Raw genomic sequence first — 27710 nt, forward strand, 5'->3', positions numbered from 1 at the left:
TGCTGAAGAATTCCCTACTTTGCTAGGTGTCAGAATAAATAAACTTAACCCCACACAAAACAACAAAAACCCAACAAAGCAAACAAACAAACAAAATACAAAAGAAAAGAAAACAAAACAAAGCAAAACTAAACCATAAACCTGCAAGAAAGAGTGACTTTGGGTGTCTGACTGCATGATTGGATATGATGTATCCAGCTCTGCAGTCCTCAGCACAGGAAGGACATGGACCCGCTGGAGCAGGTCCAGAGGAGGCCCATGAAAATGATCAGGGGGTTGGAGCACCTCTATTGTGAGGACAGGCTGAGGGAGCTGGGGGTGTTCAGCCTGGAGAAGAGAAGGCTCCAGGGAGACCTAATAAGGACCTCCCAGTACCTGAGGGGGGCTACAAGAAGGCTGCAGAGGGACTGTTTGCAAAGGCCTGCAGGGACAGGAGGAGGGCAATGGTTTCAAATGAGATCAGAGCAGATTGAGATTGGATGTGAGGAACAGGTTCTGCACCATGAGGGTGGTGGAACACTGCAACAGGTTGCTCAGGAAGGCAGCTGAGGCCCCAGCCGTAGAGATATTCAAGATCAGGCTCAACATGGCTCTGAGCAACCTGCTCTAGCGGAGGATGTCCCTGCTGACTGCAGGGAGCTGGACTGGATGACCTTTGGAAGTCCCTTCCAACCCAGACCATACAATGATACACCAAAGCACTGCATTACAGTAGTATCACACTGCCCCTCAGACACCAAAACCTACAGCAAGCCTTCACAAATCATTATGTTTATGACAGTAGTCAATAGCTCAGCTTCAGCAAAAACCTGCCTTACCAGCAGGCTATGTAGGGGATCAGAGCCTTCAAAGCAGTGTCTGCTACCAGTCTGAAGACACTGGGATCTCTGGTTCCAGCTGGGGTCAAGGCAAATTAGAAGGAAGGGACATTGCTGAAAAGATCACCTATTTGCACAGGAAGATGCAGAACATACTGCAGTGAAGGAGGAAAACCAACTGAATGGCATTGGTCCAGGTTCTTCCAGCTTCTTAGGGAATTAGTCCAGGGTGAAAGAATTGGGGCTGTTCAGCCTGGAGAGGAGAAGGCTCCAGGGAGACCTTAGAGCTACATGTCAATAACTGCAGGAGACCTACAGGAAGGCTGGGGAGGGACTGTTCAGAAGGGTCTGTGGGCAATAGTTTAAAACTGGAGCAGGGGAGATTTAGTTTGGACATCAGGAGGAAGTTCTGCACAGTGAGAACGATTCTATGACTCTAAAATACTGGAACAAGCTGCCCAGGGATATGGTTGAGGCCCCATCCCTGGAAACATTCAAGATCAGACTGGATGTGGCCCTGGGCCTGCTCTAGTTGGAGGTGTCCCTGCTGGACAAGATAGCCTCTGAGGATCCCTTCCAACGCAGTGCAATCTGTGAATCTGTACAAACCTGGCCTTGTTTCTTTGCTGCTTCAACCCCAGTCAGCAGGGCTAAGGAGCCTTTACACCAAAGCAACCATCTGGAAACAGTGGGGAAATTTTAAACATTTACTAAATGTTGTAGAAAAAGGCTGAGGAAGAAGGGCAGAGCTGCTTTTAGTCAAAGGATTGCATGCTTGTTCTTAAAGACAACACAGTAAACCACAACAAACCCAACCCAACCAGCTGTGCCAACTGATTATCAGTTTGCTAACTTTTGTCTTTAAGTCCTCAGCTAAGATCTTCAAAATGCACTTGCACCACCTGGGCACAAAACAGGGCGTAGCTGCTATGACAAAATTGGGTTTCTTTCCAGCATCTCTTCATTAGCTTTAGGTGCCACAGGCTGAAGAAATTAGATTTACATCAGTGAATGGCAAGTGCCTTCCAGTACCTGAAGGGATCCTGCAGGAAGGCTGCAGAGGGACTTTTCCTGAGGGTGTCTAGAGACAGGACAAGGGGGAATGGTTTGAAGCTGAGGGAGAGCAGGGTGAGACTGGAGCTGAGGAAGAAGTTCTTCAGTCTAAGGGTGGTGAGACTCTGGAACAGGCTGCCCAGGGAGGCTGTGGATACCTCTTCCCTGGAGGTGTTGAAGGCCAGGCTGGATGAGGCCTTGAGCAGCTGAGTCTAGCTGAGAGGTGTCCCTGCCCATGGTGGGGAGGTTGGAGTAGATGAGCTCTGAGGTCCTTTCCAACCTGAGCCATTCTGTGATTCTATGAAGTGTCAGCAGGCAGTGATTTGCACCACACTGGTTGCTCCATCCTTCTCCTTCTTTTCTTCAACACCATCTCTTTTTTTATTTTTTCTTTTTCTTTTTCTTTTTTTTTTTCTTTTCCAACTTTTAATTTAAAAATCAATCTTCCACTTGGAAATTCAGAACCAGGCCTGACTTTCTTTAAGAATCACCTCTGGTCACACTGTAAGGTATCCTCAGAGACATTCTTATTTCTTGCCAATTCCATTGGTGACTTTTGATTTGGAGTGTCTGTTCCTCCTCCTAGATGAATGGCTTTCACTGTTGGCTGAATGTTTTGGAGGACTGTTGTCAGCACCTGCTGAGAAAGGAATATATTTTTGGACATAGAAATATATATATTTCACATTGTCAAGCTCTTGCCTAAAAGACTCTAAGAGCTCCTGGAGCTCTCACCTTTCATGGTGATTTCAGGATTATTTCAGGAAGACACAAGCTGGTTGATACTTTTACTCCATCTAGTGGCCTATGTCTTTAAAAAAAAAAATCAACCAGTTCTTACTAAATCTGTAAAATGCTTCCTCCAAACAAGGAGAATATGACAGTGAAACATCCTCCTTTTTAAATGACTTCAAGTATTAAACTCCCAAGTTTCTCTTAACACCTGGTACCACTATCAAAAAGGAAAAGCTATGGAAGTGAGGTCACAAACCCCTGGGAGAGTGCACTTCTTGGTTTTAATCTTTCAAATCTCAAAAAGCAAAAGGGACTGAAACAAAAATTCAAGTGGAAAGCCTGAGAAATGATGAAGCAGGTAATTAATGAAGTCATAGAAATATTTGCTTGGCCAGATTTCTCCAGTATATAAAAATGGGAAAAAAACCAAAATAAAACAAAAAGAAAAACATTTTGAGTGTGAGCAGCTTTTCTCCAAAGATACATAAAAATCTATTTATTTACTAACCTGAGAATAAAATAATATCAGCATTCAGAAAAATAATCTATGGGATATAAAGGTGGTCAGCTGCAGGTGCTTTTCAAGCATATGGACTAAAAATAAGGCCTATTTTTAATGATACAGACACCTGGAGTGTAAATTCTGATAGAGAGAGCTTCCAAGTGTGACTCCTGACACCTGTTCAATAAGATCACACTAAAAGAGTGAATGGAGAGGGCAGGTAACTGAACTGTCCTCTGGAAAAAGAAGACAGAGAAGGAAGCTGCCTCTGCTTAGGACAGAAAATGCTGTTTATGACCACCAGCAAGTGTCAGTAAGAGCATAAGCCCCAGGGCACATTCTTGACTGTTTCTTACCAAGCACAATTCACACTCACATGTTTCCAATCAAACATGCAAGGTTCAGAGACAAAACCTGTCCAGAAGAGTTATGAAAGGTTTAATGCCCTAAATCTACAAAGAATGGTCTGGAATAAAGACAGACAAAAAATCAGTGTCTTCATTAAAAAGTAAATGCATTTCCCAGACTTGGAAGGCAAAAGGCTTAAACCTTTCAGAACTCTGCAGATGATTTATCTGGATATCTCCTGCAGGGATGTTTAAGTAACTCCAGTTGTGTCCAAGGTGAGTTTCTCAAGCCTCACTCATTTCCTAGTGCTGAGGCTTAATGCTACCACTTCAAGGGTATAGGTGCAAAAGTGCCAATACCTCTGCTGAATTTAGAATGAAGCCAGGAAGCATCTGGACTGTATGGGCTGTCTTCACTTTCTGATAAGGTCTGCAAAAGCAAGAAGGACACATGTCACTGGGGTGCTGCTTCTTGGGAGCAGCACCTCCCCTGCTGCCAATCAGAAGTCCTCATAAAACACACAAGCCAGTCCTCAGGACATTTGCCTTCCTGGTTAGAAAGTGCAACACGCATACAGTAAGCACTCAGAACCTGCCACCTGATCAGCTGTTGTGTAACCAAGTAGTCTTAATATTCCCCTAGCATCCCACCTGTACCATGGGAACATTAGCTAACCACTCAGCCCTGAATGCTCTGCTAGAATTACAGCCTCATTCTGAGCAACTAAGAGGGCAGCACTCTTTACAAACCACCCTGTAACTTGGGATCTGTCCAAGGCCTGCTGAATTCACAGTTCTTTCTATTGACTTCAGTTAGACTCTAGACCCTCCCCCTCCCACCCCCATTTATACAGGCAACTAGTCAAGAATTCTAATCTCTAGGAGCAGTGCAGTTTTAACTCTGGAATAAAACAAATCCAGCACCTTTTCTCGGTGGCCATAGTGTTCTGCATACCAAACCATCCCATATAAGCACAGGAAAGTGGTGAAGGCCTAAAGAGGGGAGGAGAAGAAAAAGAAAATTAATCACAGGATGTTAAGGGCTGGAAGGGACCCCAGAAGATCATCCAGTCCAACCCCCCTGCCAGAGCAGCATCACCCAGGGCAGGTCACACAGGAACACATCCAGCTGGGTTCTGAAAGTCTCCAGAGCAGGAGATTCCACAACCTCTCTGGGTAGCCTGTTCCAGTGTTCCATAATCTGTAAAGGTTTTTCCCAATTCCTTGCTGGGTTAAGGTCTCAGCATCCCTGGAGAATCTGCATTCAGAGACTTTCACACTCTGTTTCCCTGCATCTTTGGTCAAGATGAGTGAGACTCCTGCTTCAATTCCAAGTGCCACCATGGGCATGCAGACCAATCCTCCATGGGAGCAAGAGGATACACACAGATCACCTCCATACATGCAGCACACACTGTCAGCATGATTTTTGTCCTCAGACAAAGACAGCTGCCAGGCACCTGAAGGTGTATTACCAGAAACAACCAGTCTGGGAGAAAAATGAATTCTCCTTCTCTCTACCCCATGCTACAGCCTGGGTTCCATGTTTGGTTGGGTGGTGCTCTGCTCAGGGAAGCAATTCACTACTTTTCCCTATTGAAGTTTCAGGAATCAAATCATTGCACTAAATAAGAGGACAATAAATTCTGTGCTCTCAGCTAGAAGGGAAGAAGCATTTACTGCCAGCCCATTAATAAATGCCTTATTTTTCACTGTCTGGCATGGGGGTTTGTCCTGAAGGGTCAAACCCCCAAACATGCCCTAGCACAGACAATGCTAAGCACCTGTGAATGTGCTAACCTGGACAGTTCCAGGGGTCCAGATGGCCAAGGCAAATGTCTGGCATGTGTGATTAACATTGTAAGCACCCCTGAGTGTGCAAACCTGGACGCTTCCTGGGGTCCAGATAAACATGGACCACCTCTGATTAACTTTGTGACACAGCTGTGCACTGTGTGTGCCCCAGGCCATGTTTGGATATGCCCCAGGCCATGTTTGGATATGCCCCATCCCATAGGTCCAGTTATCAGGGTTCTGTGTTACCAAAGGGCATTAATTGTCTTGGGACAGTACTTAAACCAGCCAAGAAGTCAGGCAACTTGCCTTGTGCTCCCCCAGACAGTAACAAGAGCCAAATGCTGCTGGAGTAGCAGCTGAGGGTTGCTTACCACAAAGAGACAAGAGCCAAATGCTGCCTGAGTAGCAGCTGAAGGGTTTGTCCTAACAGGCAACAACTACACCCAGGCCTTGCACCTGGACCAAGGCAGAAAGGGGAAAAGGTCCAAGAGAATTGAACCCCAGAAGAGGCTGCAGTCCAGCAACTGGGCACAACAAGAGAGAGGCCTCCTAGCCCTCTCTGAGCCAAGGACTGCTCCAACTAGAGCCACAGCATCTGGGAAGATATCAGACAGAGGAGCAAGTGGTGAGTCCCCAATCTGCCACAGAATCCCATTGGTGGGAAAGCCACAGATGACAGCACCTGTGTGTCCAGTCTGAATTGCTGTATTGGAAAGGCTGGATCTGTGCTTAAATCCTTGGACTGACTTTAGGTGTGCAGTGTAAAAGCCTAGATCTGTGCTTAAATCATTGGACTGACTTTAGGTGTGCAGTGTAAAAACCTAGATCTGTGCTTAAATCATTGGACTGACTTTAGGTGTGCAGTGTAAAAGCCTAGATCTGTGCTTAAATCATTGGACTGACTTTAGGTGTGCAGTGTAAAAGCCTAGATCTGTGCTTAAATCATTGGACTGACTTTAGGTGTGCAGTGTAAAACCCACAACCGAATAATTGAACCTGTGAATACTTCTTTTTGTCAGTAAGTTACGGCGGTGTTTGAAGATACCACAGCCCAAGATATGAATTATAAAATATATAAAATTATAAAAATATCCATTTTTATTACTGAGTTCCAAGCCTGGCAAAACAAACCTCCATTTACTGTCACAAAAATGAACATTTGATGTGGCATTTGCAGTGACCTCACTGAAGTGTAGGACCCTGCAGGCCAAGTGAGGCTGATCTGCCTGCTGAAGCAGGGCTGTTTGTGTGGTTGTAAGGCTTCAGTGTGAAACAACATGCACTGCTTGTTTGTTCTACTCATTAACACCTCTGCCTTTCAGGGAGCACTACAGCAAGCACCAAGGTTAGCCTCAGTGGAACTGACATTCTCTCATGGAGTACCCTACAATTGGTGTTTGCTAAGCACTGGTTAAATGGCTGTGTCCTGCTATGTCAAGATATAAGAAGTTGTTCTAGTCTCTTCCAAGTAATCCAGAGTTTGCTTTTCCTAGGATGTGCACAAAGCTCTTTACCAGCATTTCCCCCCCACAATGAGTCCCTGCTGCCAATGTTCCAGAGAGGAAGCTATTTAGATGCTTTAATCTAAATAGCATCTAAATAGCTATTTAGATATTTAGATGAGAGATCTCTAAAATATCTAAATGAGAGATCTCACTTACCACACAGAGAAGCCAAAATATAACATAGAGGATCTGTGTTTTGGAAAAAAGATCCTGTCCAAACTTTATGCACACAATAGCTTCAAGGAAAGCAATAACCCTGCAGGTAAATGAAAAGAGGAGAGGTTGGTTACAAACACTATGGATTTAACTTACATGTTCACAACCCAGGCCCCATGCTGCCAGATCTACTCCCTAGCTAGCAGACACCTCTCCAACTCCACCACTGACTGGCATTCTTTGGGAAATTTAGTTGTCCTTCTGTGTTTTCAGCATAAACAGCATACAGAGAGTGATCAACCAGCAGTTCCCAATTCCATAAGCCTCTGCTGGGCCAGAGAACAAACAGGAACATGTGCCAATGGCAGAGATTTTCTGCTTACACCTTCAGCCCCCTCCAGATTCCATTTGTATAAGGTTGAACTGCAGGAGGTTCAACAAGTCACAAAGTGTAATGTCCTGCAGCTGGGTCAGGCTAACCCCAGGCACAGATCCAGGCTGGGTGCAGAGTGGGTTGAGAGCAGCTCTGAAGAGAGAGGCTTGGGGGTGTTGGTTGCTGAGCAGCTCCCCAGGAGCCAGCAGTGCCCTCCTGCAGCCCAGCAGGCAGCTGTGTGCTGGGCTGCAGCCAGAGGAGTGTGGGCAGCAGGGCAGGAGAGGGGATTTTGCCCCTTGGCTCTGCTCTGCTGAGACCTCACCTCCAATCTTGCCTCCAGCTCTGGTGTCCCCAGCAGAAGAAGGACACAGAGCTGCTGGAGTGAGTCCAGAGGAGGCCACAAGGATGACCCAAGGGCTGGAGCAGCTCTGCTGTGAGGACAGGCTGAGGGAGCTGTGAAGCACTGTTCAGTGTTATTTCTTCTCCTTTGAAGACAGAATAGTAGTTGTTGCTAACAGGGTTTGTTTCACTGTCTGTCAGAGATTCATAGAATGGTTTGGGCTGGAAGGGACCTTAGAGCTCATCCAGTTCCATCCCCCCTGCCACAGGCAGGGACACCTTCCACTAGCCCAGGCTACTCAAGGCCTCATCCAACCTGGCCTTGAACACCTGCAGGGAGGGGACATCCACAACCTCCCTGGGCAACCTGTTCCAGTGTCTATCCTGAACTTAAAATAAAAATAAAACAAATGCTAAAATGCAAACCTCTCCACACTGTTCTCTATACTGAAAACAACAGCAGGCAAAGACTGGCTTCATGCAAAGCTTGCTCATGTGCTGGACTCATACTTCACACTTGTCCAAGTGCTTCAAGAATGCAGCAAGAACACTTACCCAAACACCCAGCACTGAGTTCCCACTCTCTTGCACTGTGTATCTGTGAGGTATGCATAGTATTGCCTGAGAAGGGAAACAAGAAAACTCTTCAGTCAAGCTGAAAGTCCCCAGAGTGTTTACATTTAGAAAACAAGTTTATGTTACAAATGCATCTCTACTGCAGTGCTGATGGATAAAATCCCATGCAATCACACTGGATGGCTCCCAGATGGTTTCAATTCTAGCAGGACATAGTATCACATAGATTGGAGAGCTTGAGACAACACAGAAAACAACCCTGAGAGCAAAGACTGGGAAAGTACCCAAACTAGTAAGCTAACAAACCCCAGATTTGCCTCCTGTCTCTCCACTGAATCTCTAATTGCTGTAAGCAGAGTGCAACAGCTTCCAAAGAATGTGAGAATCCCCCCACTTCCCCCCCCCCTCAGTCTGTCTTACATTTATTCACAGTGTCAGTTTCTTGAGGTGTGGGTTTGAATCTTGAAAGAAACTGGATATGACTATTCCAAATCCCAGGTAAGTGCTCTAACCACTGGCATGTTTTCCTCTCCAGAACAGAACAGGATTTCTCACTCTTCTGAAAACAGCCTGGAGACTACTCTGCTCTGGTCTTTATGCTCCTAAGTTTTAAAGAGCTTAGAGAGGGGAATTCTAAAGTTCCTTTTCTCAGTTTGTGTCTCTGATTTCCACTGACAAATGTTATGAATCCAACAGTACAAAGATTGTTTAAGAAGGTAGATTTCTAATGGTTGACAAGTGCCATAAAAATACTTGAAAGCTAACTTATGGAGGAGCTTACAGGATTCACAGATTGCATTGGGTTGGAAGGGACCCTCAAAGGGTATCTTGGACAACACCCCTGCAGGCAGGACCTCCAATTAGAGCAGGCTGCACAGGAACACATCCAGTCTGATCTTGAATGTCTCCAGGGACAGGGTCTCAACCACCTCCCTGGGCAGCCTGTTCAGTATTTCACCACTCTCACTGTGTAGAACTTCCTCCTGATGTCCAATCTGAATCTGCCCTGCTCCAGTTTCAAACCCTTGCCTCTCATCCTGTCCCCACAGACCCTTCTGAACAGTCCCTCCCCAGCCTTCCTGTAGGTCTCCTGCAGTTATTGACATGTAGCTCTAAGGTCTCCCTGGAGCCTTCTCCTCTCCAGGCTAAACAGCCCCAATTCTTTCAGCCTGGACTAATTCCCTAAGAAGCTGGAAGTTTGCTTTCATAAAATTGAAGAGTCCTGACTGCTACTTGCCTGTCCCATATCTCTTAGGACTGCAAGCCCCACCAATGCATGATCACTGCAGCCCAGGCTGCCCCCAGTCTTGACATCACTGATGAGGATGTTTAAGGTGATTTAACTAACACCATGAAATCACTGCACATAATTTGAGATGCTAACAGCTGTATTTTAGGAATAAACCAAGATATGGCTGACATTTAACCACCCAAGGTAACACCACTTTAATCATGAATGGGAAATTCCCTGCCTCTAGCTTTAGAGCTGTGTACAGTCTGTCTACAGAATCACAGAACTAACCAGGTTGGAAAAGACCTTCAAGATCATCTACTCCAACCTATCACCCAACACCTTCTTAATCAACTAACCCATGGCACTGAGTGCCTCATCCAGGCTTGTTTTAAGACACTTCCAGAGATGGTGACTCCACCACCTCCCTCGGCAGCTCATTCCCATGGCCAATCTCTCTGGGAAGAATTTCTTCCTCACATCACCCTAAACCTCCCCTGGCACAGCTTGAGGCTGTCCTCTCCTTCTGTCCCGGGTTGCCAGGGAGAAGAGACCAACCCCCACCTGGCTACAACCTCCCTTCAGGTAGTTGTAGACAGCAATGAGGTCTGCCCTGAGCCTCTTCTCCTCCAGGCTAAACACCCTCAGCTCCCTCAGCCTCTCCTCACAGGGCTCTGCTCCAGACCTCTCCCCAGCTTTGCTGCCCTTCTCTGGACACATTCCAGCATCTCAACATCTCTCAACATCTTTCTTAAACTGAGGGGCCCAGAACTGGACACAGCACTCAATGTGTGGTCTAACCAGTGCTGAGTACCTCCAGCTATGTCACAGGAAAAAGTAATAATAATTAAGGGTACTCTGCCTACCAGTTTCATAGAAGCATAGAATGGCTTAGGTTGGAAGGGACCTCAGAGATCATCTGCTCCAATGTCCCTGCTGTGGGCAGCAATGCCTCTCATCTAAGGCCTCATCCAACCTGGCCTTGAACACCCCCAGGGAAGAGGCATTCATAACCTCCCTAGACAACCTATTCCAGAGTGTGCCTGACTAGAAGCAGGTTCACGTTTCTGCACAACTGTTAACACTCCATCTATACTGCTCTGTTGCTCAGAACATGGTAATGCTCTCTCTTACAACATGTCAATATTTCCTGTAGACAATCAAGAATAAGGGAGCTCAGTTAGAAAACCCAACAGCTCTGCTTTTCCTCAGCTACACTTTTGTGAGCATGACTCATCCATCAGCCTGGATACCTTCAGGTGCAGTCCTGGAGGATAACACATGCAGCTAACTCACACAACAGGGAGATGCTATACAGACTGCTTCTGCATCCCTAAGGAAACACAGATGTTTATATGCATTTTACCTTTTTTCATTTACTTGGCTAAAGAACCACCACTATTGAAAAGTGATGATTGATTTGCTTTCCTTAGTGGCTAAAAGCAGAAAGTTCTCAGAATGAACAAAAATTAACAAACCATATGCAGGTCTGCTGTGCCTAGACCTCAAGCTACTTCAAACTGAAGGAAAAAAACACCATGGAAACAAAATTACCTTACTGTGGGTGCTGTAATGATTCCTATGAAGAGAATTCTCCCCCAGCTTAAAGGGTGGCTTGCTTGGAACACAAAGATATGTTTCAGAAAGAATGTGTTCAACTCAGTCAGCTAGGAAAAGGAAAAAAATAATGAATGTTAGTTAAAAGTGTTCAATTTATGTAACTCTTAATGCCTTACTCCAGAAAATGTGCTAAAATTAATACAGAAACTAAAACATGGAAGGAAAGCTTTTTGTGCTCTACTACAGCCCTGCTGGTTAGATTGAAGACTTCAAAGAATCTAAGATTCCTGCTCTAGGACAAGCAAGGCATATGCAAATCAAAAAAATATCCCAGAGACATGAAATTATTTGTTCTCTTTCCAGAATCCCATTAAGGAACCAGATATTAATTCATACTGCAGAGGTCTTCTTCCCAAATATCCCAAATCAAGTATGAATGAGAGGCAAATTTGGTAGAGGAGTAGAAGAGGAGGAAAAAAAACCCAAACCAAAACAGTTTTAGACAAGTCTGCTAGCATTTTCATGAAGTACCAAAGCAGTTGGGATGTATTATGGAGCTTTGCTGCGTCAAGGCCACAATTCTGAGTATCAGTGGGAAAGAAAAACAACAACAACAAAACTATCTCCACTTCCCCCTCCCACCCCCCCCCCCAAAAAAAAAAATCATCCAACAAGCCCCCAAACAAACACAAAAACCCACCCCAAAGAGTCACTAACTAGCAGTTTTCAAAACTCTATTAATTGCAAAGAGCAATCTGTAACATTTCAGGTTTTCCCATGGAGTCTGTAATTCCACTCCTGAACTATCAACAATGCCCTGACCCATTCTGTATTATAGAATCACAGAACTGTTTGGATTGCAAAAGACCTCCAAGATCATCAAGTCCAACCATCAGCCCAACACTACCATGATCACTAACCTATGACCCCAAGTGCCATGGCCACAGGTTTCTTGAACACCTCCATGGATGGTGACTCCACCACTTCCCTGGGCAGCCTGTTGCAATCCCTGACTGCTCTTGCAGAAAAGAAATTTTTCCCAATCTCCAACCTAAACCTTCCCTGGTGTACCTTGAGGCCATTTCCTCCCCTTCTATCACCTGATATCATAGAATCAGTCAGGGTTGGAAGGGACCACAAGGATCATCTGGTTCCAACTCCCCTGCCATGGGGGGTGATACTAGGGAGAAGAGACCAACCCCCACCTCACTGCAACTTCCTCTCAGGGAGCTGTAGAGAGCAATGAGGTCTCCCCTCAGCCTCCTCTTTTCCAGACTAAACACCCCCAGGTCCCTCAGCTGCCCCTCACCAGCCCTATTCTCCTTCTCCAAGCTTTGCTGTCACCACCACAGGTGGCCTGTAGTAACTTCTTAGGTCCTCTAACTGTGCCCTTCAATGACAGCCACCCACTGCACTAGAATATCTCCTAGCTAAACACAGCCAGTAAGTCACTGAGCTGATGGTAGCTTTGATTTCACAGGAATCATTTCTTACCTGCCAAATGATCATGAAAAGGTAGACTCCAGCCACTCTTTGAAATGAAGACTTAGGGTCAAACCAGCGCACATAGGTCCAGCTGGCTGGGGTGAACTGTAAGACAGCTCTTTTGATTTTCCCTGTGGTTGTGTGAATGTCCCTAGGGGACAAGAAAAAAAAAAAAAAAAGACAATGGCTGGAGTAAATATAAGGAATATGCATAGGCAAAAAAAGAAAAAAAACAAACAAAAAAAGCTCTAGGCATGTTATCGATGTTTCAGATTTTTCCCCTCCCCTGAGATCTTCAGACAAGGCAAGGGTGAATGAAGAAATCTAAATCTATGAAGCACTGCAGTCAGGGTGCAAAATTCAACTAACTGCAAAACACATCCAGCATTCTCTCCAGGCAGGAAAATTTGTAACCCCCTAGAATAATCTAAAGGGTCTTTTCTTCCTGCTGCCACTGCTCTTATCCCAGACTCCTGATCCTACAGCTCACTGGCAGCCATCCTTTAAGAATCTGTCAGATTCATTATTTATTCATGGTACAAGGGGCTGGCTCACACAGGTTTGAAGATACTGCCCTTGGGCACACATCACCCCTGCTGTGTTGGTATCTTCCACAGATGTGATGCCACAGTTAAAAGCCAGAAGGCTCTGAAACTCCCTTGTGGAAGGGGATGTGGATGGAGGCTCATCTGAGAGGTGTGTCACTGGTTCTTGCTTTTGATAATATTACTTTGGTTGAGCAACAGCACCCAAGGGACAGGGAATCTTAGAAAAAACTTAGTCTCCTCTTCTGAATGAAGACTAGTAGGGTTAGGAGTCAGTTTTCACCCTGTTACTATTCAGATTTGATATTTCTGATACCTGTGTGGCTAGTAGGATCTTAGGTTGGGAGAACCTCTTGCTCTTTACCATCTGTGCTTATTCAATGAAGAAAGAAAAAGAAAACAAAGGGGCACTAGCAAAAGCTTCTTATTTTATGCAGCTCCTCTTCAAATATATATAAAAAAAAGTCTATTCATTCACTTAAAAGAACATGAGGAAAAATTATCCCACAGAGACAGGACAGACCAGTCCTGCCATAGATATTCTGCTGTTTAAACTTGCAGTGAACCCTCTCACAACATCAACTATAATAATGCTCATTATTCCTACCAAACTGAAAGGCAGGAAAACTGAACTGAGACCAAAGTTTGGATGGTTCTCAGAGCAATTAAACTTGTGAGGAAGAAAAGAAAGCAACACATATTCATGTAGGGTACAACTTTGGAAGTCAAGATTTGAGCTCAGTTTCTATCACTGTAGTTGATCCTCTTTCATCTATACCAGTGGTAATGTGCTGACAACCATGCTTAGAACCATAGAATTGTCAGGGTTGGAAGGGACCTGAAGGATCATCCAGTTCCAACCCCCCTGCCATGGGCAGGGACACCTCACACTAGATCAGGTTGCCCAGAGCCACAGAGGTTGCTTGCCACCAACTGGCAAGCAGGGAAGGCAGGAAAGGGGCAAAAAATCTATGAAGAAACCATAGCCTGGCCAGCTAGAAAATGACACTAGGCCACAAGCTGTCGCCCTTTTAAGCAGCAAACATTACTTCATTGGGCAATTACTCTCATTTATTTTAGAGGGTGACAATGGAGTAAGGTAATTCACAACAGAGGTACCAATCACAACTAGTGCTGACAGTTGCCACTCTGATGCCTCATCTCAAGGTGAGCCCAAATCTAGTTTGTACAATGAGAAAACAATTACAGATTGGTTTGTTCACTGCCTTCTTCAAAGTTTTACCTGGGGGGAAAAAAAATCAGGTGAAAATGCAAATAGCTTTAGTACTTTATATTTCTATTTGGCATCAATGCTTGGAACTTGAGATTGCAAAGGGAAATTGTAAATACATAATGACACTAACAAACATCTGCTGTCCAGGGAGCAGCACTACAAGGTGGGTTTTGAACATTAAAAATAACCTGCCAGCATCCTTAGCACATGCAGACTGCAGGCTCTTTCCACCCCAAGTGCATTGTACACAGGCAAAGGAGAAAGGTTTCTTTTACCCACGTTACAACATCAAACACAACATTTATCAAGCTGTAATTTAGACCTACTTGAAGCTTGCCCAGTGATAGGTCCTCATCTCCAAGAAACGACAAACTACCATGCCCAACCAGATGCCACCCCCGTTACAAAGCAGGATGTCCAAAATTACTTGATCCCACCAGCATTCAGCAAAATTAGGCAGCAGGTGCATGAAGAAGAGCTACAGAATACAGCAAAAAGATTTTGGGTGAGGAACAACACAGAATTCATTCATTTTTTTTAAGCACACATTCAGAAAAAACATCAGAAAAAAAAAACCCTCAGTTTTTTCCCACATGTTTTACTTTCAGACGTGAAGCACAACCACTAAAATGTGATGGGCATCCCTCCATTCACTTCAGAAGACCCTGGTGAGACCCACACAACACATCAGAGCTTTCCTTCCCCCTTCTTCCTGCTGGGACTATGCTGTATGTGAGTATATCATGAAGTTCTTAGTCTCTCAAAGATAATCACATAATCACAGAATGGTAGGGCTCCCAAAGATCATCCAGTCCAATCCCCCTGCCAGAGCAGGATCACCTAGCGCACAGGAACTCATCCAGGTGGGGTCTGAATATCTCCAGAGAGGGAAACTCCACAACCCTGCTGGGCTACAGAGCCCTCAGCTCCCTCAGGCTCTCCTCATAAGGAAGATGTTCCACTCCTCTAATCATCTTTGTGGCTCTGTGCTGGACTCTTTCAAGCAGTTCTCTGAGGTCCTTCCTGAACTGAGTGGCCCAGAACTGGACACAATATTCCAGATGTGGCCTCACCAGGGCAGAGCAGAGGGGCAGGAGAACCTCTCTGGACCTACTGACCACAGCCCTTCTAATCCCCCCCAGGATGCCCTTGGCCGCCTTGGCCACCAGAGCACATTGCTGGCTCATGGTCACCCTCCCATCCACCAGGACCCCCAGGGCCTTTTCCCCTTCACTGCTCTCCAACAGCTCAGTCCCCAGCCTGCTCCATGAGGTTGTTCTTTCCCAGGTGCCAGACTCTCCCCTTGCCCTTGGTGAATTTCCTTCCCTTTCTCCCTGCCCAACTCTCAGCCTGTCCAGGTCTGGCTGAATGGCAGCACAACCTTCTGATGATAGACAGAACATGCACAAAAATGCATGAAACAAGCAAAACCACTGGAGTTCTTGGGGACAAAAAAAAAGGTGTTAAAAAGTAAATGTCATATATTTTTTGTTTTAGTTTTGCTAAATTGTTTTGAGGAAGAAGTTCTTCAGAATGAGGGCAGTGGCACTCTGGGACAGGTTGCCCATGGAGGTTGTGGATGCCCCCTCTCTGGGAGTGTTCAAGGCCAGCCTCGATGAGCCTTGAGCAGCTGAGTCTAGTTGAGAGGTGGGGAGGGAATGGAGTAAATGATCTCTGAGGTCCCTTCCAACCTGAGCCATTCTGTGATCCTAAGATAGTTCTTGCAGGAGCCTATTAAAGCAACTTGGTTTTCTTTGACAAAGCTATGGGAATTTGAAGCTGTAGAGAAGAAAATCTGAATGTCTCCTCAATACTCAAGCTCTGTCATGTTGCTCATTATACTGCCACAGTATCCTGGTTTAAATTAATTTAACTTGAATGTGGCACTAGGCTAGGAATCTCTGTCTGCAATAATCCAACCAAACCCACCAGAACTTGCAGATAAAAAGCAGCAAACTCCAGAGCAGAGCTGCTATCCAGACATTCTCCAAGGTGGTAACTGTTTATTCAGAAGGAGAGCACCAAAGTCTGCCTGCATCCCAACTTCATTCCAACAGCATGGAGCAGGAGCCAAGTGTCCCATTTCAGAACAGGCAGGCAGCTGAAATCCATTAATGCTAACAGGAGATGCATGGCTAAAGCCCTATGTAACTGCCCTGATAACTTCTGGAGGTTTCTAATGACTCTCCTGAATTAACTAATTCATTAAAAATCCATTTGAGTGATGATAACCTCCATACACATTGAACCTTACCCAATAACCCCAGGGAACACTAGACATCCAGGGTGGTGTCAGATTGAAGATGATGGTTGCGTGATGATCAGCTGAGTGATAAGAGTGTGTGTGAAACAAACCCTAATTTGTTCTTTTCCAGAGGGAATAAAAACCAGCACAAAAACTAGCAAAGCTGGTTTTGAGTGGACAGGGACTTGTGAAATCTCCAATCTGAAGCAGTTTGAAAGTATCCTAGAGGGGGGAAAAAAGCATGTCCTTCAATGAGACAGAACAAAAACAGGTTTTGAGAAGGAGCTCCTGGTATCAGGATTTTCCAACCCAGAGAAGTTTAATTTTAGACAACTAAATCCTTATCTGTGTTTCTGAGCTATGAAAATGCTTTGCCAGATGAGCCAACCAAGCTCAAGGCAGCAAGCTCGACAGAAAACTATGATTTTAAAGGCTACATTCAGCTGTTTAGATCTACACCTAGTATTTTAAGTGTGACAGGTTTGACTATGCTGATCCAAAAGATGATAAAATTTGTTTGTTTTTTTCCCCCCTCCTCTCTGAATTGTCCAATTTAAGAATAAAACTAAATGAAACTCCTTGTTTTAGGAACACATATTTAGATTTTAGGTGACTTATATTCTACTAACCAAGCTGTATAGTACATGCAAATGAGAATATTTAGAGTAGCAATTAATCACAGGATCACAGGATGTTAGGGGTTGGAAGGGACCTCTAGAGATCATTGAGTCCAGCCTCCCCTGCCAGAGCAGGACCATAGAATCCAGTACAGGTCACACAGGAACACATCCAGACAGGGCTGGAAAGGCTCCAGAGAAGGAGACTCCACAGTGGGCAGCCTGTTCCAGTGCTCTGTGACCCTCACAGTGAAGAAGTTCCTCCTCATGTTGAGGTGGAACCTCCTGTGCTATAGCTTACATCCATTGCCCCCTGTCCTATCACAGGGCACAAGCTGAGCAGAGGCCTGAATCTTTTAATCAGTCTGAATTAGATCTAACAATAAGGGCCAGCAGTCAGAGCAACACTCATCAAGCTGCTTGACGATGAATCAAGTATCTGTATTTATTTAAATTTTTTTCTCATCCAAAATAGGATTTGAAATCGCCAACAGTCAGATGACTTAAGCAGCTGCTTGGGAGAACTGTGGCAAAGCTAGATAATAAAAATAAGTTAATGGTCCTTCAAAACACAGTGCAAGGGACTACACTGCACGTGAACTTCCTTATTTCCAGGTCTAGTTAAAAAAAAAGGTAATTAAAAGCACATTTTTAGGTCAGTAAACATAAATAAACCAGGCCCATGGTGTGCAGTTGAATAAAGAAGAGCTTTGCACTCTGGCCTCACACCAGAAGACCACTGAATAGTGTCTTGTCATTCCATGTAGCTCCTCACACCTTCCTTGGGGATCCCTCAGCTCTCCCGTTTCAGTGTACGGGATGCACAGTTGTATGCCATGCTCAATACTGTGGTATTTGGGGTAAGTGGATCGTGACAGTAAACCACAGATACAGCCACCCAGCACCTGAATGGGGCCTACAAGAAAACTGCAGAGGGACTGTTTACAAAGGCCTGCAGTGATGGGATGAGGAGCAATGGCTTGAAATGAGAGAAGATACACATTGGATGTTAGGAACATGTTCTGCACCATGAGGGTGCTGGAACACTGCAACAGGCTGCCCAGGGAGGTGGTTGAGGACCCATCCTTGGAGATTTTCAAGCTGAGGCTTGACAGGGCTCTCCCTGCTGACTGCAGGGGGGTTGGACTAGACGGCCTTTGGAGGTCCCCTCCAACCCAACCCATTCTGTGATTGCCCTGAGTCAGGAAATATTATTCAGTACCCAAAGCAGCATGAGTGTTGATTCCCATTACAGCAGATAAACAAATTAGAGATGTCAGACTTCCTTCCTTCCTCTTCAAGTAGTAGTAACTCATTTATGTAGCTGAACCCCAGCTTGCTGTTACAGTATCACAGCATATTAGAGGTTGGAAAGGGACCTCCAGAGATCACCCAGTCCAACCCCCCTGCCAGAGCAGCATCACCCAGGGGGAATCTGCACAGGAATGCATTCAGATGGGGTTTGAACATGTCCAGAGAAGGAGACTCCACAACCTCTCTGGGCAGCCCATTCCAGGGCTCTGTCACCCTCACTGTACAGAAGTTTCTCCTCATCTTGAGGTGAAATCTTCTGTGTTCAAGTTTGAACCTGTTGTTCCTTGTCTTATTCCTGTGCACCACCCAAAAGAGCCTGGTCCCTCCAGTGTCTGGTTTATGAAGCTAAACATGTAAATCTATACTGAGAACTAGTCAGTCACCATCCTAGTAACATCCACAATTCTCCCAAGCACCATTCCAGTCTTCCACCTTGCTTACAAGAAAGATAAATGGGTGTCCTACCTCAGTGAGCTCCCAGGTGATGCTAATAGTCCAGCACAGCCCATAGCTGCGGATCAGCAGAGCCTTCATAGCCCAGCCCCAGAAATGTCCAAAAGCAAAGATATCAAAATGGCTGAGGATTCTCTCCCAGGTGATAACATGACAGTTTACAGCATACTCCTGTTAATGAAAAAGATAGCAATTAAACCAACAAAAAACCCTCTCAATCAATAGGTAACTTCAGAAAGACTAGAATGAAGAAAGGGCCTTCAGCATGCCTGAAATTATAAGGATGTTCAAATAAGGATTAAAGGATGTTCAAATAAGCATTGTTCCACTTTCCTAGCCTTCTAAACTATGCAGGAAGACTTCCAGTATTAAGACTCAGTGTTAATCACAGCACAGCTCTAATTTAAAGGCAGCTAGAACAGACCTTGGTGCCTGAAGAAGCCTTTTTTTGCTTATATGACAGAGGAACAGCAGGAGCAATGAAATCAATAATAATTCCAAATCAATTATAGTTAAAATTAACAATAACTAAAAGCAATAATAATTTAAAATCAGTATTAAGAATGAATATTAAGAATCAACAATAATCACAACCAATAGGAAAAATAAATGAGAAAAAATCAACAAGAAAAAACCCAAGAAAAAATCAGCAAGAAAAAAACAGCAAGAAAAAAATCAACAAGAAAAAAATCAGCAAGAAAAAAATCAGCAAGAAAAAATCAGCAAGAAAAAAAAAAGGAAAAAAAAAAACCAAGAAAAACACCCCAATGATAAAAGTCAATAACATTAAAAATCAATTATAAAAATGACAAAATAACAAAACCCAATAAAAATCAATTAGTCAATAATAAAAATCAAGGAGAAAAAAATCAACGAGAAAAAACCAACGAGACAAAAATTAACAATAATAACAAAAGTCAATAATAAAAATCAATAATAAAAATCAATACTAATGAAAAATCAATAATAAAATCAATAATATAAATCAATAATAAAAATCAGTCCTAATGAAAAATCAATAATAAAATCAATAATAAAAATCAATAATAATAAAAATCAATACTAATGAAAAATCAATAATAAAAAAAATAATAATCAATACTAATGAAAAAATAATAATAAACATAAATTAAAATCAATGCTAATGAAAAATCAATAATAATAAAAATCAATACTAATAAAAAACAATACTAATAAAAATCAATATTAAAGAAAAAAACAATAATAATACAAAGAATTAATAGTTAAAAATAAAATCAGTAATAATAAACCCAGCAAACAACACTGGAGAAAACAGTTCTTTGCTTTTCTTTGGGGTCTTGATCTGAAACCCTTCCCTGTTTTCATGCTGTCTGCTGTTCTCATGCTGGCTGGTGATCAAATTCAGCTCCTCTGTGGCTAACCCTCCCCAGCTGGATATGTTACTCATCTCTGCGTTCATTTAAGAATCATTTCTGGCTTATTTTCCTCACAGAAGCAATTTCCCAGATCATGTTCATATTGAGAAAGTACAGTTGCAGGGCTGCATTTAAAAAAATCAAGATCAACAAGGCAAAGGGAACTGTTTTGTCACAGATGAGTGGCAGATTCCTTGAGAACAGTTCCAGTCATCAGTAATAAAGGAAATCTCTCCTCTCATCATGTTGTGCAGCAAGTGCTAGCAGTCACTGGCCAGCAACAACAACCGAATCTCATCCGTATGCTATCAGGAGGCTGCATCTGTGGGGTTCTGTCTTCCCACTGGGCACAAACTGGAGTATTCCCAACTGGAAACACATAGAGTTTTAAAAAAAAACCTCTGCTCTCCAACCCTCCCAAACAGACATTGCCATCTGCAGGTGACAACACAGCACTGCTCAGGGCTGCTCCATTAAGAAAAATCTTAGAATGACTTAGGGTGGAAAGGACCTCAGAGCTCATCTACTCCAACCCCCCGGCATGGACAGGGACACTTCTCAGCTAGACTCAGCTGCTCAAGGTCTCATCCAGCCTGGCCTTAAACACCCCCAGGCAGCCACAACCTCCCTAGACAACCTATTCCAGAGTCTCACCACCCTCACACTGAACAACTTCCTCAGCTCCAGTCTCACCCTGCTCTCCCTCAGCTTCAAACCATTCCCCCTTGGCCTGTCTCTACACACCCTCAGGAAAAGTCCCTCTGCAGCTTTCCTGGAGGATCCCTTCAGCTATTGGAAGGCAGCTCTAAGGTCCCCCTGGAGTCTTCTCTTTTCCAGGCTGAACACCCCCAGCTCCCTCAGCCTATCCTCATAGCAGAGGTGCTCCAGCCCTTGGATCACCTTTGTAGCCTCCTCTGGACTCACTCCAACAGCTCTGAGCAAAATAGTCTCTTTTGGGCCAGAACTGCTGCTAATCCTGCAAAACCAAACCATGACCAAGACGAAAAGAAGAAGACTGAGAAAGATTGAAATTTTGATCTCCATGAAGGGAAGAATGCCCAATTCCACACACACTTCTATCAGCAGGCACTGAAATTGTAAGCAACCCTTACTGCTGGTGTTTCCTGAAGCTAAAACATGGTAATGCTTCTCACACACTGCTGGTCATCCAGAGAAAGGTGCACCACGCATCCTAAGGATGGCAAAGCTGCAGCTCCAGTGCACATACCCAAAGAGGTCTGAAACTGGACCATTTGCCAGCATGAGAAGCATGCAATGCACAATGGAAGGTACAGGCTCCTACGTACACCACAATGTCTGGAACTCTATGATGAGTGAACTCTATGATGAGGTCATTCCCAAAGTAAGCTTTTCAAGGTTTGCTTTCATTTTCACTGTGGCTTTTCCCCTCTGTCTCATCTTTCCAGCTGCAGCTGTGCCAGTCACAGTGGAATGTATTGAACTTTCTTTTACACTTTGCCAGCCCTGTGCAAGAGACCAAGCTGCAGCCTTCGTTATACCTGCACTTTAACAATTTACTCCAAGTGACAGTATCAGGGTTTTAAGTTTCCACTGACTGCTAACAGTCAGGGAATCTGCTGCACTGCAGCTCTGTGCCAGCTGTAATGCTAGTCCTCCCCTGACTTTATTTACTTCTCACTTAAATGACAGGAAGGCCTGGTGAATCTGACTTAGCAAAAAGGCTCTTCCTCATCTCAGCTCCCTTTAGTTGCTCAGCAACACCACTAACCCCCATGCTCATACTCCATTTAGCAATGTGTCCTCCCACCACCCTAACAGCAGGCTGCCCACAGCCTCTTACAGAGCAGAAAGCCTCAGCCCTGCTCTGAATGCAGGGGCTGTGAGCATGTCTTGCTGATTCAGCTGAGGTCCAACACTTGAAGCACCCAGAATTTTCCAGGTATGGAGCCTGTATGCAGCCCTCACCATCAATCAACTGATGTAAGGTTACTGCACTGTAAAGATTCCATTCCCCCTTAGGTGCTCCAGGGCAGGAGTTTGCAGGCACTGCCAATCAGGTGCTGTAGTTTGCCAAAGGCAGTGTAGTTCCTTACTGGAGGCAGGAGTCTGATAACAGCACCAGTTCTACAACAGGTAAGCCCAGCGTGCAGCTGTGCAAACCCAAGGATAAGGAAGCCCTGGCCAGGAGGTGGTCAGTAATTTCATGGGATAGTGAATAGGTCAAGACTTCCAGCTTTTACTTCTCCATGCAGTAACTCTCTTCTGCTTGGTGCTCAACTGCTCACACCCTCATCTGCCTGCCTCCCAACACACCTCACACACTCCTCCCAGGCCTCCATTTGCTACCTCAACACCCTGTGCTAGTGTCCTCACCTGGAGGTCAATGTTCTTTCTATTGAAACTCTTTGCATGCTGCTCAACAGGCAGAAGAACAAACCTGGTTTTCCATACAACTCCAAGGCATTTCCCAGTGGTAACCTCACCAATACTTAGTTGGGTGCCTGGAAGGCAGCAAAGCCCTGCAGTTGCTGGATTTCCACATATTCAGTAACATGTCAGCCATGTACCAAGCTGAGAGCAACAAGGCAAAATACAAAATTCTTTGACTGGTGCATTGTGCCATCAAAAAAGAACCCCACCTGATCTGGGGGACACACCATAAAAGCCTCATTTAGATGCTACCTAGCTAAGTCTACTTTCAGTATCCAGGATCGTATCCTGCTATTTAAAACAACCCAAAGCCACCCCACTGCAAGCATCTCCCAGTCCTGACTGCCCACTCATTTGGAGCCCTGCATTAGGAGGACTACAGACAAGATTGTTTTTCCCAACTGATTTCAGTATAAAGAACCAGCAGCAGACACAAAAGGCTTGCTGCCTGTCAAACATAGGAAAGTAACCTGCACTGCTCGCGCCAGCAAATTCATATCTATCCCTCCCCACCCATGTCAAACAGATCTAATGCAGCCAAAATGTCCAATAAAGTACCATGGATACATACCATAATATCTGCTTCCCTTGTTGCATACCGAAGGTTAGGATCCAGCCAGTACATCACTGCTTTGACCTGCTCAAAGTTAAGGAAGAGCACGAACACCAGGAACAGAAAATAGAGCACACTGAGTCCTGCAAAAAGACTCAGCTTTAGAATCAGGTTCAGCCATAAAACTCCTTGGGACAGAGAGTCCAAAAAGCTGCTTTCAAACTGCTGCTCTACACAACCCCAGCTTGCACAAATGAGTTTTCTACATGCAGTGGCTCCATGCAAAAAAGCTCAGGAGCTCATGGTAATACCTGAGCGCTCAGCACTTCAGGTCTCCTCCTGTTTCAAACAAAATCAGTCTGATCAGCTTAGACATGAGCAGTACAAGGTTGTGATCAGAAAGCTCTGTAGTAAGAGATACATTAGGAGCCCAGGGCTGGATTAGCTCTGCCCCTTTGATTTATGCTTTCTCAGATTCACTAATGCAGGTCTCTAAGTCTAGATGCAGATTTCAACAAAGATCACACCTGGCAATTTTGAGCTCTGCTGGCAATAAAGAGCAGTTATAAACTAAGGCATGTTTGAGTCACTTCTGTGAGCTGGAAAATTTGCTATTTGAAGCTTTTGAAGATAAAGATCACTATGGTATGTTTTCACACCATCATAAATTACACCTCTCTACTGCATTTGGAACTGTTGCCTCTCTTCCCAATGTCTGAGTATGGATTTTTTGTTGTTGTTGTTGCTTAAAAAGAACTTTTAAGAAGTTTATAGTCCTAGGTGCACTTCTGTAGGTTGATGAAGCTGCTATTGGGAGCATATCTTTACACTACTCACAAGTTCACAGATCTCTAATACCACATTTGGAAGAGGCACACAAACACTAGTTCCATAATCTAGCATTCAAACTTACTTGTGTCCTGCAGCAATTGTCATGGAAAGGAGAAAGATTAATGTGAAAAAAACCTTGGTATCTGCCAACCAAAATAAACTACAGCAACTCTAAAAGGACATTTTCAACTGAAATCAAAACTCACATGTTCTTAATCCCTGATATATGCTAGAGAACAAGCGCTGTTCAAGGACACACAGGGGCAGAAAGTGCACCTACTGTCCTCTGCAGCACAGCCAGGGCAAGCAGATGCTACACTACTACAAAAAATGGGAAAGGATGCATCCTGAAATGCTGAGAACACTCTGCCCTTGCCTTTCATCTACTGACAGTCTGAGACCTCAAGCGTGGCTAAATAAACTATGCCAGAAGAAACAGAATTATACAGGGGAAAATGTCCTGGTGAGACTGCAGAGGGAAAATTGTGCCCAGCTTTAGGCCCCCCACTTCAAGAAGGACCTCAGGGAACTGCTTGAAAGAGTCCAGCACAGAGCCACAAAGCTGCTGTAGGCAGAGGAACATCTCCCTGTGAGGACAGGCTGAGGGAACTGGGGCTTGGAGCTTGGAGCAGAGGAGCCTGAGGGCTGCCCTCATTGCTGGGGATAAAGATGTGCAGTGTGGGGAGGATGGAGCCAGGCTCTGCTCAGGGATGTCCAAGGACAGCACAAGGGGCACTGGGGGCAAGCTGGAGCAGAGAAAGTGCCACAGAATAGAAGGGAAAACTTTTTCCCTGTGAGGGTGGCAGAGCCCTGGAGCAGGCTGCCCAGAGAGGTTGTGGAGTCTCCTTCTCTGAAGACATTCAAAACCCAGCTGGATGTGTTCCTGTGTGACCTGCCCTGGGTGACTCTGCTCTGGCAGGGGATTTGGACTGGATGGTCTCTGGAGGTCCCTTCCAACCCCCAACATTCTGTGATTCTGTTGCTTTTGATTTGACATGCAGCCTTTTCCCAAAAGTACAGGTGTCAGGGTCTGGCAGTATCAATATTGGGAATGACCTTTTTTTCATTACCATTTGCTGTAATCTGACATGAACAGCAGGCCCTGTGCTTCCTGGACTTCACAAGGAGCTGGATTCTTTAACCAGTGCTATCTAACCAGCAGTATCCCCTCAATGTCAACAGATGAGTAACCAGCTACTTTGGAAAGCTATTTATTTTTAGCTACATAAGGTGGCAAGAGACAGAAACAGTCACCTTAAAAAGAAGCAGATCAGCTTATAAACGTGTCCAATTCTTGGCAAATGTGCTTGAAGTCTGGGATATGCTCTGTGAACCCTGAATTACTTCAAAATAAAATTCCTTATGTTTTTGCCATGTCATTTAGAAGTTCAAGGAGCAGGATTTCACTCAGCAATATTTCTGTTTCTCTAGTTAATAGAATTATTTTCCAAACCATGAATGCAACTAACACTTGAAGGTGTTTTTGCTGAAATTGTGAGCTAAAAATATGAAAATACACAGGTTGAAAATATTAATGAATGTATGCTAGGCTATACCAACCCAAAATTTAATTGACATATCAAGTAATAGCATATTTTGCCAATACTGAAAAGCACCCCCCTACCAAATGTGATTTAGTTAGAAGTCAGACAGCATATGCAGTAGCTATAAAAACCCAAATCTTTTTCAGGTAGGAAAAGATGGCAGTATGGAGGCTGGAAGATTAGGAAGCACAAATACAAAACAGGATTAAAATAGAATATCAAATTGAATGATCCTTTTCTGGTGAGTTAATCACAGAATGCTAGGGGCTGGAAGGGACTTCCAGATATCATCCAGTCCCAACCACCCTGCAAAGCAGATTCACTTAGAGAAGGTCACACACAAATGCACCCAGGTGGGTTTTGAAGATCTCTAGAGGAGACTCCACAACCTCTTTGGGCAGCCTGTTCCAGGGCTCTGGCACCTTCACAGTAAAGAAGTTTTTTCTCATGTTGGGATGGAATTTCCTGTGGTTGAGTTCACATCCATTGCCCCTTGTCCTATCGCTGGGTATCACTGAAAAGAGTCTGACTCCATCCTCCTGCCAGATACCCTTCAGATATTTGCAGACACTCATAAGGTAGCCCAAAGAGAGATGCTCCTCATAAGGGAGATGCTCCAGTCCCTTAACAATCCTCGCAGCTCTCTACTGAACTCTCTCCAGCAGTTCCCTGTCCCTCTTGAACTGTGGAGACCAGAACTGGGTACAACTTTCCATATATGATCTAACTAGGGCTGAGCAGAGGGAGAGAAGAACCTCCCTTGACCTGCTGGATGCACTCCTAATGCACTCAAATATACCATTTGCCTTCTTGTCCACCAGGGCACACTGACACAGAGCAACTACAATAACATTCCCAAACATAATTAAGAACAGATTATAAGCAACAGCTCAGAAGTGGGAGGGAAGCAACATTAACACAAATTTGATGCACAATTATGTTTCCTGACAATTCCATTCACCTGAAAGCTAAAATAGTTGGTCCTGAAGAAGCACACTGAAAAAAAAAAAAAAAGTCAGGAACCCAACTTCAACTTACCAAAAACCATTCTCCAAATTGCAGGGTGGGGACGTGTAAAAGGTCCTGTGGACAGTAACCAAAAGAGAAAAGCCTGTTAGGAGACAGTCAGTATGAACCACATAATCATTTTGTAGTTGTCTCATCTGCAGATTCAGCATGAGCATGGATTAGTCATCCAAAATACACTTAGTACACATAAGTAATACACTTAAAATTTTAGGCTCTGTTAAAAAAAAAAAAAAAAGAAATCACAGGAGCCTACCAATTAGTAGGATGTCACCAATATTTTCCATTATCCCTATGGAGTTGTTTCCAAGATAGTTACATGCTGTTTGCTCAGCAAAGATTGTATCTCAGGTGTCATCTGAGGATCTCTCCATCTGCTTTCTAGTCTGCAACTCCCACATGCCTTGCTCCCAACGAAGTCAACAAATACAAATTTCAGTGTGATAACAAAGAAACGTGGTGCTTAGCCTTCAGATGACCATGGAATGCCAGCAAACAGGCCTCCTAAAACTTCCAAACTGAGTATCATGTATCAGAAAAGGAGGAAGACACCTATCCTCTTTGCCAGTGTCAATATGACTTGCTTCAGAGCCAGTGATAAACTGACTTTATTAGATTAGAAACCTCTCAGGTAAGGTGAAAAGCAGAGAAGATTAAGTCTAGTGAAACAGGAAAGCCTCTAAACATGACTCATACGTGGAGGTAGCATGAAGTGGCTGAACAATATTTTCAGCACACACTGCTCTTTCACCCCTAGATGCATAAAGCTCATTTTTCTTTGGCATTCAGTTTTTCAGGGAGAGCTTTGTGAAAGGTATGGGGTCATGATTTTTGAAATAAGAGAAAAACACTTTGAACTACACAGCTGTCCTGAGCACAATCAATGTGTTTTTTTTTTCCTGAACACTGCCAATCCTGAGATGGTTTAGATGTGACCCAGGAATTGTGCTCTTGCTGACAGCAATATGTAGAAATTAAACAGACAGTAAACTTAAAAAACAAACCAAACACCAGGAAGACAGAATTAAGTGGCACAGAAGCCACTTAAGTTTTACCTTTTTT

General features: G+C 44.3%; 1 protein-coding gene across 1 annotated transcript in view; it reads right to left on the minus strand.

The window, feature by feature from the left end:
- Positions 1-2312: 2312 nt before the first annotated feature.
- PTDSS1 (phosphatidylserine synthase 1) overlaps positions 2313-27710 on the minus strand; it is a 35395-nt gene continuing 9997 nt past the window's right edge. The window contains exons 3-13 of the mRNA XM_054385399.1: positions 26661-26705; positions 23266-23390; positions 18898-19056; positions 14583-14734; positions 12487-12628; positions 10987-11099; positions 8181-8246; positions 6914-7013; positions 4380-4448; positions 3816-3885; positions 2313-2508 (exon numbers count right to left, since the gene is read on the minus strand). Coding sequence (XP_054241374.1) covers positions 2399-2508; positions 3816-3885; positions 4380-4448; positions 6914-7013; positions 8181-8246; positions 10987-11099; positions 12487-12628; positions 14583-14734; positions 18898-19056; positions 23266-23390; positions 26661-26705 — 1151 coding nt within the window. The 3' untranslated portion in view covers positions 2313-2398. The remainder of the gene's footprint in view (positions 2509-3815; positions 3886-4379; positions 4449-6913; positions 7014-8180; positions 8247-10986; positions 11100-12486; positions 12629-14582; positions 14735-18897; positions 19057-23265; positions 23391-26660; positions 26706-27710) is intronic.

Source organism: Indicator indicator, chromosome 12 (genome assembly GCF_027791375.1).
Source record: "Indicator indicator isolate 239-I01 chromosome 12, UM_Iind_1.1, whole genome shotgun sequence".
NCBI lineage: Eukaryota > Metazoa > Chordata > Aves > Piciformes > Indicatoridae > Indicator > Indicator indicator.